The 13,463-nt window shown below is 38.2% G+C and overlaps 1 protein-coding gene across 2 annotated transcripts; it reads right to left on the reverse strand.

Moving 5' to 3' along the window:
• Positions 1,440-7,573, reverse strand: LOC110432435. 2 transcript variants are annotated; one of them, XM_021452850.1, is made up of 4 exons: positions 7,324-7,573; positions 1,899-1,972; positions 1,754-1,800; positions 1,440-1,667 (listed from the first exon to the last, which is right to left on the reverse strand). In XM_021452850.1, the coding sequence occupies exons 1-4, from the start codon at positions 7,402-7,404 to the stop codon at positions 1,630-1,632; spliced, it is 240 nt and encodes a 79-aa protein (XP_021308525.1). In that variant the 5' UTR covers positions 7,405-7,573; the 3' UTR covers positions 1,440-1,629. The 2 variants fall into 2 exon arrangements, with proteins under 2 accessions (XP_021308525.1, XP_021308524.1); XM_021452849.1 differs by having other exon boundaries at positions 1,440-1,800.

A 13,463-nucleotide genomic window follows, 5' to 3' on the forward strand; every position in this document is an offset into this window, starting at 1 on the left:
GCAAGATGCAACACGACATAAAGTAATATTTACTCCATCGGTCCTATAATACAAGACATTTTAACATGTTCTCAAATATAAGTCATTCCAGAAGCCACAAACCATTTTTGTATTTAAAACTTTAATCACCACTAATCTTGTTGATGATAGGGTTTTATTTGGAAACAAAGGGCACATGCGTTTTTTGTGTTCTCTCTTAATTTGTCCTAAAAATTATAGAATGCACTATATTACAGGACAGATGGAGTATTCCTGATGATAACGTCAATTAGGCTTTGTTTAGTTCATCACCTACATTTTTTTCACCCATCCCATAAAATCTTTCGACACGTGTATGAAGCATTAAATATAGACGAAAAAATAATTATATAGTTTGGTTGTTTATCGTGAGACGAATCTTTTAAGCCTAATTAATACATGATTAGTCATATTTGCTACATAACCAACATGTGCTAATGATAGATTAATTAGACTTAATAAATTAGACAAGCTATGTTATTAATTTTTTAATTAGTCTACATTTAATATTTCAAATGTATGGCCTTGTTTACATCCAAATTTTTTTTGGATTTCGCTATTGTAGCACTTTCGTTTTTATTTGGCAAATATTGTCCAATCATAAATTAACTAGGCTCAAAAGATTCATCTCGCAAATTACAGATAAGTTGTGCAATTAGTTATTTTTTATCTATAAATGCTCTATACATGTGTCGCAAGATTCGATGTGACCAGAAATCTTAAGAACTTTTGAATTTTTGGGGAACTAAACAAGGCCTATGTCAACATATCTCATATGACATCCAAACTAAACAAGGCCTTAATGGGACAGTTCATGCATGTAACAGGTATGAATGTTCGCCGAGACAATTGGACAAACCTGTCAGGTTGGTGTCCAGGGCGGAGTGCGCTCTGCTGTTAAGTAAGTGTTTAGTTAAAAAAATGCAAAATGTAAAATACTAATTATTTTGAAAAAATGGAATGCAAAATGTCAAAATTTTTAGCAACATGTTTAGTTATCATTTGAAATATAGAATAGAATTTATTGCTCTCATGGTTCTTTTTGGGTTTTTTTTCTCTTGAAGTCAAAATAAAAGATAAAGAATAACTACATTTTTGTCAAAAATTTTATATGGTGTTTAGTTTCATTTTTCAAAATAATGGACCAAAACTCTAAAAAAAATTGAGAAAAAAGAGGAAACACCCCTAAATAGTAGGGTCTTGATAAGAGCAAACGATGTTCGAAGATTTTTTTAATAGTACACCATATGTTAAGCTTCAATTATCATGGCACTATTTTCCCCCATTACGACACACGAGCCTGATAGTGTAACACTTAATCAAGATAGTGTAACATTTGTCATGGAAATAGGCATTGTGTCACCGGCCACAAACAGTACTTTCATGGACTTAGCAGGAAAATTAGAACCCAAATGGTGACAGACGTTTCCAAAGTTCAAGTCATGCTAACAAGGTCAACACAATACATCATAAATAGTTCACTGGTTCTCAAATATAATACCACATCACACCATAGAACACACTAAACAATTGTCACTGGTTCTCAAATACACATCACACCACAGAACACACTGGTTCTCAAATATAACACATCACGTACCATAGAACACATCATAGGCATGGAGTATTTGCTGCTTTGCTTCCCGTCCCTACACGTCATCATCAAATATGGCTTCAATAACACATACTGTATAGAATACCAAAGCACTGGTGGCAACAGTGCCTAGCACCATACCCACGGCGCTGTTCCTTTTCATCCTTGCAATTTCCTCCATTTCACGCCTTCAGGACAAAAAGGGCAACAAAAAGATATGGATCAAGTTAGCTTTATCTCAAATCGGGGAATCATAATATGTTCAGAAGAATGCTAGGACTTCTACCGTTCTTCTTTTTCCATCATTTCAGCAAAAGATCCAGCCTGCGCTTCACGAGAACATTTGGGGCATTGCTTCTCCTAAAAATTGGTAATTGAAATCACTATCAGGTTCCATTCTCACTATGAAATTAAGTCAATTGCACGAAAAAACATGCATTATAATCTCAACTGAACTTGCATGTGCAATTTTAGCCATTACATTCATCAGGTGTTATCTAGCTTCATAACAAATAACAGTTTTAACAAACCCCTTCATTGAAACAAGCAAACCAGAAAAAGAAGGAAGGATGCTGCAGTGTTGATTATACCCAAATGTGATCAACCAAAATACTAAGTACAGAGGAAAGTTTGTAGCAGGGAAAAAAAAGCATGCTGCAGTGTTGATTATACCCAATGTGATCAACTGAAAATACTAAGTACAGAGGAAAGTGTACATGCAATGCATATGCCACATCGAACGAGTGGTAGATAAAACTACATGCAATGCATATGCCAGGTTGTTCCAGCATTGTCCTACATTTGACCAAATGATCCCCAAGTTGAACTACTACACCCGACCTGAAAATGATGTGATTATATTTCTGTCCTTAATCAAACTATCTAAAGTTTGACTAAGTTTACATGAAAAGAGTATCAATATATTACACCAAATTGTTACACTATGAAAATATATTTCCATTACAAAAATAATGTCATTTACTTGGAATATAAATATTTTTTGTACAAACACGGCCAAACTTATCATACTCGGTACTATGCTAGAATTGCATTCATTTCAAGACGGAGGGAGTAAGTGCACTGCACGCTTTATTTCTATTTTTCTATGAAGTGGCGCATGCCTGTATTTGGCCATCATGCGATGCGTGATTGTATATGAAGACCAATCAAGCTTTTTTGTTTTGATTATAAGCATTGAATATTTTATAATTATATAAGATCGAGTCAGCCTAAAGTGCTAGACATGTATACCATTTTGGGTTTACAAAATAATGCAGTATGCAATTCTGGATTCACAAATTTGGAAAGCAAAGTTAATGTAGAGAAAACATGAGCCGCAAAAGAACACATGAGCGCTGGCCTCCACGTGTTCGTTGGGTTGTGACCAAACATACGTTCACATCTTCATGTTACGATGGAAGCTAGTGAAGTTTAACTCATGTAGCGAAAGGACATGTAATGTAGTGGCTACAAGAGCTTTAGTAGCACCTAAGTTCTTGTGATCTTCAACTCTCCATAAGAACGGATTTTGGATAATGCAGTGTCTGTGAGTAAATTATGCTGAAAATAATCCAAGTAACTCACCACAAGATTTTAATACAATGCCAGGATATGAAGATTGTGGGTTAAGTATGGGAAACCAATTTTAATGCCTCTCTGAGTTGTTACACGGTTTTATTAGTGTTGGGCTGTAATATTGAAAACATGTAAGTATATAGGTCTGAAGGTGAAGTTGAATCAAAGCAACATCTAGTAAGAAATGAAATTACATTTTTGTTTGAACTTTCGTTTTTCATTTTACATTAAGAAAGGCTCGATAAGGTACCTTAAAATATACTGTTTTTGCAAAGGTGCGAAAACCAATATATTTAGTGTGAGAAAGATTTTCTATCATGGTAATATCATATAATATAGCAAATAGAGGTACTGCTGATCTGTGAAACATCTCAGATAAGTATCTATTGTATAGGTGTAGTCATAAGAAGTCTAACAAAACCGGATTTTCCTTTTAAAAAATTAATTATATCATATGTATAAAAGAAAAGGAAACAAAAAAGGAAAAACTATTTTTTTTGCACTGGAGGCCCTGGTGTTGTAAATAATTAACTCGCAGCCTCTGTATACTATGCAGCACTATTCACATGAATCACGGATTTTGCAATTGGTTTTATGAGGTCCATATCTTTTTTCTTCAGGAACAACAGGCCTCTAACGAATGCTTTTCTAAGAATCAGATGCTAACATGTTATTCCCTAAACTACAATTGGTTTATGCTCCTTGCCTAACAATTCCTGCATTTCTCAGTGTCAATAGATGTTTTACTATCTAAATTGTTAAAATCTCTAGATGATACTTCCACAGAAGTAGCATGATTGTAGCACCTCATATGCTGATACCATTCACAATGGCCATCCAAATGCCACCAAGATGGAGAGGATGAGTGGGTGAAGGGCTAGGAACATTCTCAGCATAGTACTACCTATGTCCCAAAAAGAATACAACTATGGGTTACGTGTCACATAGAGTGGTTCACGTTTGACCAAGTTTCTATTGAATGATATTCGAATTTATGGCTCCAAATCAATTTATTATAAAAATACATTTCATAATAAATCTAATGGTATATATTTGGTATCATAAATATTAATACTTATTTTATCTATAATTGGTCAAACTTATAAGATACTAAAACGTGATATTGTGTGAGAATTGCATTATAGTACAGAGAGGTAAGGCAACAATGTTGTTTAATAACATATATGTAAATTAGAGACAAAGGTACATGCTTTATTCATCTTTTCAAGGTAGCGTCATCATTAACTAAGAATTTATATAAGTCTCAAAGGTGTTTGTAAATTTTATATAAACTAATTTTAATTGGTCATAAAATTTCTTGACATGTTTGGGTAAGCATCAGAAAGGGGAAAAGGGGAAGTTCAGAATCACATACTAAGATATATTTAACAATGGTAGAGAGAAATAATATTGGCGAACTATCTTAATTCTATATTAATGATTCAATTAAATTGCATTATCAGCTTGATAACATGGTGATTATTATACTTTTTCCTTAAAATTTAATCTATTTACTTTAATGAAACAACTGAGTTTGAATCTGCAAATGGCTTAGCATCATACTCATACCAAACAACAGGTATGCATTACTTAAGAATAACTTCATGGGCATCTTTGGATTTTTCAAGTGAAAACTACTAATATATACAAGGGTAGTAGTCTCAGTTTTTCTCTCTCCCTCTCTCTTGTAGTTTGTTTTTTTTATATAAATTAGGAACAATTGTGGATGAGTGTTGGTCGGTAATCACAATAGTGTGGTCAAGCACATGGTTTGCCCTTTGCAGGCTCTGTGAAAAGATACAGGTGTTGAATAGCGTGTTAGAATTTAAAACACCAGCAACCATCTACTTGTCGACTCTGGCTACTTGAGCACTCTTGCTCACAGCTCACTTGCACAGGTATGCAGTCAAATACATGTATATGTAGCCTTAAAATTTTGCATGTGCTGAGCTTTGACATTCATATATTGGCAGGACATTTTGTCAAGCACTTGTGTGCACTGTGTAGCCAACTATTTGCACATCCATTTATTCTCAAGAAGTAATCAGGAGAAAGTATTTATGTGCTCTCGGATCTCAACCACACAAAATTGCAGCAAGCTATTTTTCATTGTGGATGCAGGAAGTTAATTGCAAACAAATCTGGGGGAGTTGAGGCTGTTGTACCTTTAATCATGGGAAAACTTTTATGAAACTCTTCCAACAGGAGACACGGGAGCAGGGGCCTTCATAGCAGCGGGAGATACGGGAGCAAGGGAAGGCAACGGATCTCACCTCCTATCAAGCGTCGCCGATCAATTGCTCACACTACTCATTTAGCAACAGCAGCTACTTACAGCCTTGCAGGAGACGCAGCGCATCGAACAGAGCACGGCAGACGCTGTAACACGCAAGGAAAGGCCGTGAGAAGGGGATGGGCTGCGACCCGGGACAACAACGCATCCTCATTCTGGAATTCCGGGGCCCCCTCCCTGCCGCGACCTGGCTGCTAGGTGCTTGACAGCTTTTCCTCCCTCTTCCTAGGCCGTACTGGTAGGAAAAAATTTCACGTACTATAGCACTTTCGTTTGTTTATGGTAATGGACTAACTAGGCTCAAAAAGTTCGTCTCTTAAATTCCGAACAAACTGTACAATTAGTTTTTATTTTTATTTATATTTAATACTCTATGCATGTGTCTAAAGATTTGATGTGACGGAAAATCTTGAAAAATTTTAGGTTTTGTGATGGAAATAAACAAGGCCGTAATCTCACGGACAGAGAAGCACGAGAGAACAAGCTCGCAGCGCCAAATCTGGCTGGTGGGTCAGCTCGCCAGCGAGGGGGCCAGCACCCAGTGGTGGTTGCGGCCCGTGTCACGCTGTGGCCGGCGGCTGCGCCATGTCGGGGTGCACCGGTCAGGGGCAGCAGCCACCGTGCCCACTTTCGCGACCCGCTGGTGAGGGAGAGGAGGAGCCGACCGTCACTGGGGCCCGGCTATAGGTCGCTCCCGCGCCCTGCGTCGTTTGAGAGCGGGTGCACACATGCCCGAGCCTGATGCAAGGGGGTGAGGGCGTAGGGAATGGGTAAAGATCAGCCCGCGAAGGTTCGGGTCAACGACAAAGCGGGTGAGGGATCCGACCGAGCCGTAATCGGACGGACCAGATTGCTTGCTCGCCTTATCCGATGGCTTGCAGCTTAGTGGGCGACGTGGCATAATGGTTTGCCCGCTTTTGTTGCAAGAATCGTATTTAGAGATTTGCAGGCTTGTGTTCCTTGAGGTATGTAAGCAAGCAATTGGATGGAATTAAATGTTTATGTATAAACAATATGTATATCACATCCAGAATGTGGTGAAAAAGGATAATCTTTGTCATATGAACATTAGCAGCTTTTGCTGAAAAATACCCAAAAACCTGATCTCTGATGCAACACTAGAAAATTTTGTATATGCACTAGTACACCATTTAGTATCTTTTAGCAAAGGTTCAACTTTTTTTTTCTTACCATTGCTGCAAGACACAAAATCGGGTTTAGAAGCCTATATACAAAAATTTGTAGTGTCAATCAACATTTTTGTCAGGAAAAGACACATTTTAAGTGGTGTAGCATAACATTCCAAAGAAATGAATAGAACAGAGAAAGCACTCTCTGCATCTGTGCGTTCAAGTGGTAGCCTCTTCTAAATATAAATTTGAATTAAAAACCAGCTTGAGTTTAACAGAAAAAAGAAAACAGATAATAAAGAACGCGACAAAATACCACCAGAAAAAATACGCAAAAATATATCAAATAAATAAGCACTGAAAGGGGGCTTACATAACAATCATCATCTTTAATTAGCTTGTGCTACTTAACAAATAATTATAGGGTTCGACAGGTTCATTGCCAAATTCGTAACAGAATAAGATTAAACTGTTGGAAAAAGAAAGGATCTGGATAGAACAGGGATTGGAAAAGAAATTAGTCATTTTTTCCCCAGCCCGTAGGAATGATTAAGCCCGAATTCCCAATTATCATTATAGGCCGCAAGAAAAAAAAAAACTAGAAGCAGTTGCTCCAAACAAACCTAATTACCACACATCAATAAAGAATTGCATCCAGATAATCACGCGTCCTGACTACAATCGATAGGGAGGTAGGGAGGCGGCGAACGAACCAGCTTGGAGGCGAAGGTGCGAGAGGCCGCCGCCCGCTCAGGGAGGACCCTCAGCTTGCCGACCAAAGCGCGCAACGCCATAGCACCAACGGACAGTCTGGATCTGAGGAATGGGCGCGTGGGAGAGGAGACGTACGGCGGTAAGCGGCGGCTAGGGCTTGCGTTCGTCTGGATTCTTTCTTCTTTCTTGGAGAGGGAGGGGTCGAGCTACTCGAAGCCATGCATGCCCTTTAATGGGCGCCACTGCCCGTCCGCTAGGGCTCGGCCTCGGGACTCGGGAGACCTGGAGTTGGGTCGACCCGTTTAACACCGGCCCGACTCGCTCTCACGTGGCGTTTGGATCAGGGCTGCTTTAGTTCAACATGAAAACCAAAAAGTTTTCAAGATTATCTGTCACATCGAATCTTGCCGTATATATATAAAGCATTAAATATAGACAAAAATAAAAACTAATCACATAGTTTGACTGTAAATCGCGAGATAAATCTTTTGACCCTAGTCTGTCTATGATTGGACAATATTTACCACAAACAAACGAAAGTGCTACAGTAGCGAAATCCGAAATTTTTTCACATCTAAACAAGGTCTTACTTCAATTTTAGCTTTATGTACCTCTATACCTCTTTCTGAGTCCTAACACTATTCCTTCTCTAACCATAAAATAACATTTTTCTTAATTGAGGACTAAGTGTTTTCTTCACATCTTTGCAAAATCTTATCTAAATTTTCTAAACAATCATCAAAAGTTTTTCCATAAACTGAAAAATCATCTATAAAAGCTTCTATGATTTCTTCTATCATATCAGAAAATATAGACATCATGCATCTTTGAAAAGAAGCACGTGCATTACATAATCCAAAAGACACTCTACGATAAGCATAAGTTCCATAGGGACATGTAAATATGGTTTTGCTTTGACCATCAGGGAGGATAGGGATTTGGTGATATCCTAAATAACCATCAAGGAAACAAAAGAAAGAATGATTGACTAAACGCTCTAGCATCTCATCAATGAAAGGTAGAGGAAAATGATATTTCTTTGTTGCCATGTTGAGTTTCTATAATCTATGCACATTCGCCATCCAGTGATAGTTCTTTGGGGGTATTAATTCATTTTTATCATTTTGGACAACTATCATTCTTCTCTTTTTAGGTACAACTTGCACAGGACTTACCCACTCACTATGCGGTAAAGGATATATAATCCCTGCATGCAATACTTTAAGACCTCTTTCTTTACTACCTCTCTCATCATATTTTGGAGTCTACGCTGGGGCTCTCTTGAAGGTGTAATTTCTGTATCGATTGGTATAAGATGAGTACAAAGGATAGGGCTAATCCATTTTAGGTCTTGGAGTGAATAACCAAAAGCAGCACAATGTTTTTCTAAAATAGTTATTAGTTTATAAGACTCTTCGTCTGAGAGTTTATCACTTATAATCACAGGATATTTTTTATCATTATTTAGAAAAACATATTTAAGTCTAGAAGGTAGTGGTTTAAGCTCAATAGGAGGTTTAAGTGGCTTTAATAATTCATCAAGAGGTTCAGGATCAATAGGGTCCTCTTCCTCTTCATCGATGAAGAATTGGGTATCATCTTCTAAATCAGGCTAAATAAAATTATCGAATTCAGTTGTCTTAACCTCTTCTATTGGATCTAATTCAGGAAGGGGTTCTGCTTTAACTTTTACTCCATGAGTTATAGGTACTGAAAAATAAATCTTTTCCCAAATTTAATATTTAATTTACCATTACGACCTTCTTGAAGAAGTTTTATTATGAGTACTCCAATCATTACATCAAAATCCCACACATCAAATATATAGAAATTTAGCAAAATGCGGAAATCATTAATAACAATAGGAAGTGCACTTAAAATTCCTAAGCTAGGAATAATGTGTCTTGAACAATTCTTTAATAATTTATTTGTAGGAATTAATGGTATGTCTCTCAAGATTTTTTTTGTAAAAGTATATAACATAATGTTGACACCTAAAACTGGATTGTATAAAACTTCAAAAGGATATGAATCTATTTGCAACTTTATAGTAATAGAGGGTGAATTAAAACGAATTACTTTAGGGGATTGCTCAGATTCTATTAACAAATCATCACCAAAAATAAAAACTAATTCTCTTGTAATTTCTCTAAGAAATTTTAAATTATCAGGATGTGACAAATTAGGATTAAAATCCCTAGATTATCGGGGTTGAATAATCTTACGCTAAAATGTAGTATTACCATAATCATCAAAGAAATCATCCTCAATTTCAAACATGCATTGAGAAATTGGAGTTGTCTCCTTCTCATTAGCTAGTTCAGGGTTTAATTCAACTATAGATTGAGATGAATCAGGTAAAAGTTTATTTTTAGCTAACAAAGATTCTTCTTCTAACAACTCTTCTTTTTCTTTGGGGAGATCATTTAAAATATTGGTAAGAATAGTTTTAGCATGCTCAACGGTAATATGCATAAATGCTCCAAGGCTAAATTAAGGTATTCTTTATTTCTATCATTTAGGCCTAAAAATGTTGTAAAAGCATGGGTTCTGATAAAGCAAGATTAGGTCTAGAATTTACAAAACCATCAAAATGATCCCAAGCGTTGCCTAACGATTCATTATCTAATTGTTTAAATCCTATAATTTCGAATCGAAGTTTAACAACCTTTTGTACTGGGAAGAATTTAAGGCAAAAGTCTTTTCATAATATATCCCAATCTCCTTGACTATTCCTAACATGGCGATTATACCATTTCTTAGCTTGGCCCTTTAATGAAAACGGAAAGAGTTTCCATCTTAAAGTCTCATGGGCCATGCCCTTAATATTCAGACATGAACATGCCTGCTCAAAATCGATTAAGTGGGAATAGGGGTTTTCACTAGAATTACCAGAAAAATATCTTCTTGAACTAGTTTGATTAATCCCGGGTGTAGCTCATTGTAATGTCCCGTCTCCACGAGGCCGGGCCCGCTTATATCTAGCAGCTTTTCTAGGATATAATCAGTCCTCATAGATCAACACTAGTCTTTTCTGCACACTTTGTCCTCACTCGTGCGCACCCGGGAAGTACTTTCCGGTCGGTCACCCATTCCTAAATTTCTCAAGGCCAAGCACGCTTAACTTTAGAGTTCTTTGGAGATGGGCTCCCGAAAAAGAAGTTGTAACTTGTTGATATGAGTCTCCTATTAATCCTATTAAGCGTTGGGCTGGGTGTTACATCCTCACCCCCTTAAGAGATCGACGTCCTCGTCGATCCACCCCAAGCCAGGAACGTTCCCTCTTGGCCACGTCCGTGCATCCAGTGCCAGCGCATGTGCCATGCTGTGTGACCACTCTGGGTCCACACCAGCCATGCACACCATGCCTGCACAACTGCGACACACGCGCCCGTGAAACCGCGAGAGTCGGCTCTGATACCATTCTGTAACGTCCCGCCTCCATGAGGTCGGCCCCGCTTACATCTGGCAGCTTTTCTAGGATATAATCAGTCCCCACAGATCAACACTAGTCTTTTCTACACACTTTGTCCTCACTCGTGCGCACCCGGGAAGTACTTTCCGGTCGGTCACCCATCCCTAAATTTCTCAAGGCCAAGCACGCTTAACTTTAGAGTTCTTTGGAGATGGGCTCTAAAAAAGACGCTGCAACTTGTTGATATGAGTCTCCTATTAATCCTATTAAGCCTTGGGCCGGGTGTTACACTCATAGCCAGATGATGTGATAGGTTTAGAAGATTTCTTTGGCTGGAGGTACGATCCCGATGGTGCTCCATATTGATATAAAAGTTGAGATTCAATTTTCATATTATACATTTTCATATTATTTTATTTATTTTATTTTTTAAAATAAAAGGATAACTATAGACTAAGATAGACTAATGTCAAAATCAACAAATCGTTCCCCGGCAACGGCGCCAGAAATGCTTGTTGGTATAAATTAACTGCACCCTAAATAATAGTTATAATCAGATTATCCGCAAGTGCACAGATATATACTGATCAACACTTCACCAAGATCAACCCGGTTTTAATATGGAACCCAAAGAAACAGTAGGTGATCTATGACCTAGCCTATAACTCTTAATCTAAGAGATATAATCAATCTAGAAAACTATTGAGAATGAGAAAATAGCTAATGTACTTTGGTTCTAATAACCGGTAAACTTTGTATAATATCGTCTTATCGGACAAGTAACCCGAATAGGAGAAGAAACAGAGTAATTTTCTACCAGGCACCTATAAGCCTATCCGTCCTATCAACAGAAAGTGGACTATAGAGAATTCAAAGTAGCTATAAAGTCACCTACACGAGCTACCACAGTCTGCCTGATTAGGGAACATTCACAAGCAACCATAGCTCAGACACCACGTCTATGCTACGAATCACTACTCCGACCTAGGAGCTACCCAAATCGAAGTACTCAATATAATATGAGTTGCAAACCAAAGAACGAATAAAAATAAGTTGTTTACTTGAATCAGAATGGTAAATATAAAAGTACCTTAGAACGCAGCTCTAGGCGAGGGAGCCAAATACAGACGAATACAGCTCCTGAGGAAGCTCTGATAGGCCGGGACTCCTCCAAATCTCTACTCCTCTACTCTATCTCTCTAATGTCTATTTTGATTGCTAGCCTAGATCTAGTTGATCTCTATCTAATGCTCTGACTCTTCATCTCTTGATCTGGCCTCTTCTAGGGGGTCTAGCCCTCTATTTATAGCCCAGTGGGATGGATACGTGCTATTGGATCAAATCGACTTAACCAAGGGCGGAGATGCATCAGGAGAGGTGGTGGAGGAAGCTTCTGGAAGGGAGAGGCAAACCCTAGCCATAGGGGGCCAGCCGACGTAGGGGTGGGGCCGGCCGGCCCCATCTGGTGGCCTCTACCGGTCCCGCTGCTTTGGGTGTCTTCTGGAGCCTTCCTGATCCCTCTGGTGACGCCCTTTCATCGTGGATAAGTTTCATGGTAGATTCGCACTTAAATCCCTCTTTTAGGCTTTTTCTGGATATTTCCCTGAAGAATACACAAATCACCAAAACTCGTGGAAATTGTCAGTTATAACCCTATTCTAGTAGATATTCATATATGGTGGAGAGATAATTGCTAATAAATATTGTGGGTTAACATGCGTCAACAACCTATTACAACCAAACATGGGTGTAGCTCATAGCTAGATGTGACAATCATGGGCTCTAGTGGCTCTAAGCTTGCGTTGATGGGTGCAAGACATTGATAGATAGGCGTGGAATTTGGGTTATTCATAAGGATAGAAAAGAAAAGAAAAAATAAAATATGAGATAAGAGAAAAAGATAAAAGTATAATACAAGGTTAAGCATGACTTAAAGTTATCTTAGCAAACCGTTTTTCTCCCTGGCAATGGTGTCAAAAATGCTTGTTGATACTAGATACACACATAGAAAAATAATCCTCAAGCGCACGGATATCGATGAGCACTTCATCTGAGAGATATTCTAGAGTATTATTATTTATTTATCCGCTAGGAGAAAACGTGCATATGACTAACCTAAGTCTATACTTAACCCCTGGGCTACAAGACAAGATAGTGAGAATTAAACGATATAGAGAGGACTCCTTCGTCAGTCTTCTTCTAACCTGTGGTAAGCTATGTGGTTATTGTTCTAAGGGGGTATCTAAGGAAAAGATACACCACAGAGAATACTTAACCCCGGCATAATAATTCATACCTTACCTCCTGACGGGACATGGATTACGGAGACACAAGGAGACTGTCACTTCTCCCCAATGTTACCACAAATCCGGCCAGATATGGAGTATCTTCGAGTATTCCTAGCCTAAGCACCATACTTATGCTAGGAACGATTACTCTATTCCCTACGTGAAGCGAATAAAGTAAACCCGTAAACCAAAGAACAATAAGAACAATAAACTTACTAGTATTAGAAGTTGAATTGCCGAATGATCCTAGAACCAAGCCTTAGGTTAGGAGACTTTGATCCCGCAGATACAACTAGAGAGGAGACACCAATAAGTCGAGCTTCTAACCTTGCTCAAGGTGCGTCGTGCTCGACAAGCCGGGATAAATCGACTGTCTCTTGCGTTAACTATGGAGTTCCAACATACGCCAAAACCTAAACAACTGTCCCTGGTACCC

The sequence above is a fragment of the Sorghum bicolor genome, chromosome 2 (genome assembly GCF_000003195.3).
Source record: "Sorghum bicolor cultivar BTx623 chromosome 2, Sorghum_bicolor_NCBIv3, whole genome shotgun sequence".
Lineage (NCBI taxonomy): Eukaryota > Viridiplantae > Streptophyta > Magnoliopsida > Poales > Poaceae > Sorghum > Sorghum bicolor.

Excerpts from the sequence above, each read along its gene's own strand:
- LOC110432435 (XM_021452849.1), bottom strand. The coding sequence starts at position 7,404 with ATGGCGTTGCGCGCTTTGGTCGGCAAGCTGAGGGTCCTCCCTGAGCGG. Across the intron at positions 1,973-7,323 it reads GCACCTTCGCCTCCAAGCTG|GAGAAGCAATGCCCCAAATG; the intron begins GTTCGTTCGCCG and ends ACCAATTTTTAG. Across the intron at positions 1,801-1,898 it reads ATGATGGAAAAAGAAGAACG|GCGTGAAATGGAGGAAATTG; the intron begins GTAGAAGTCCTA and ends TTTGTCCTGAAG.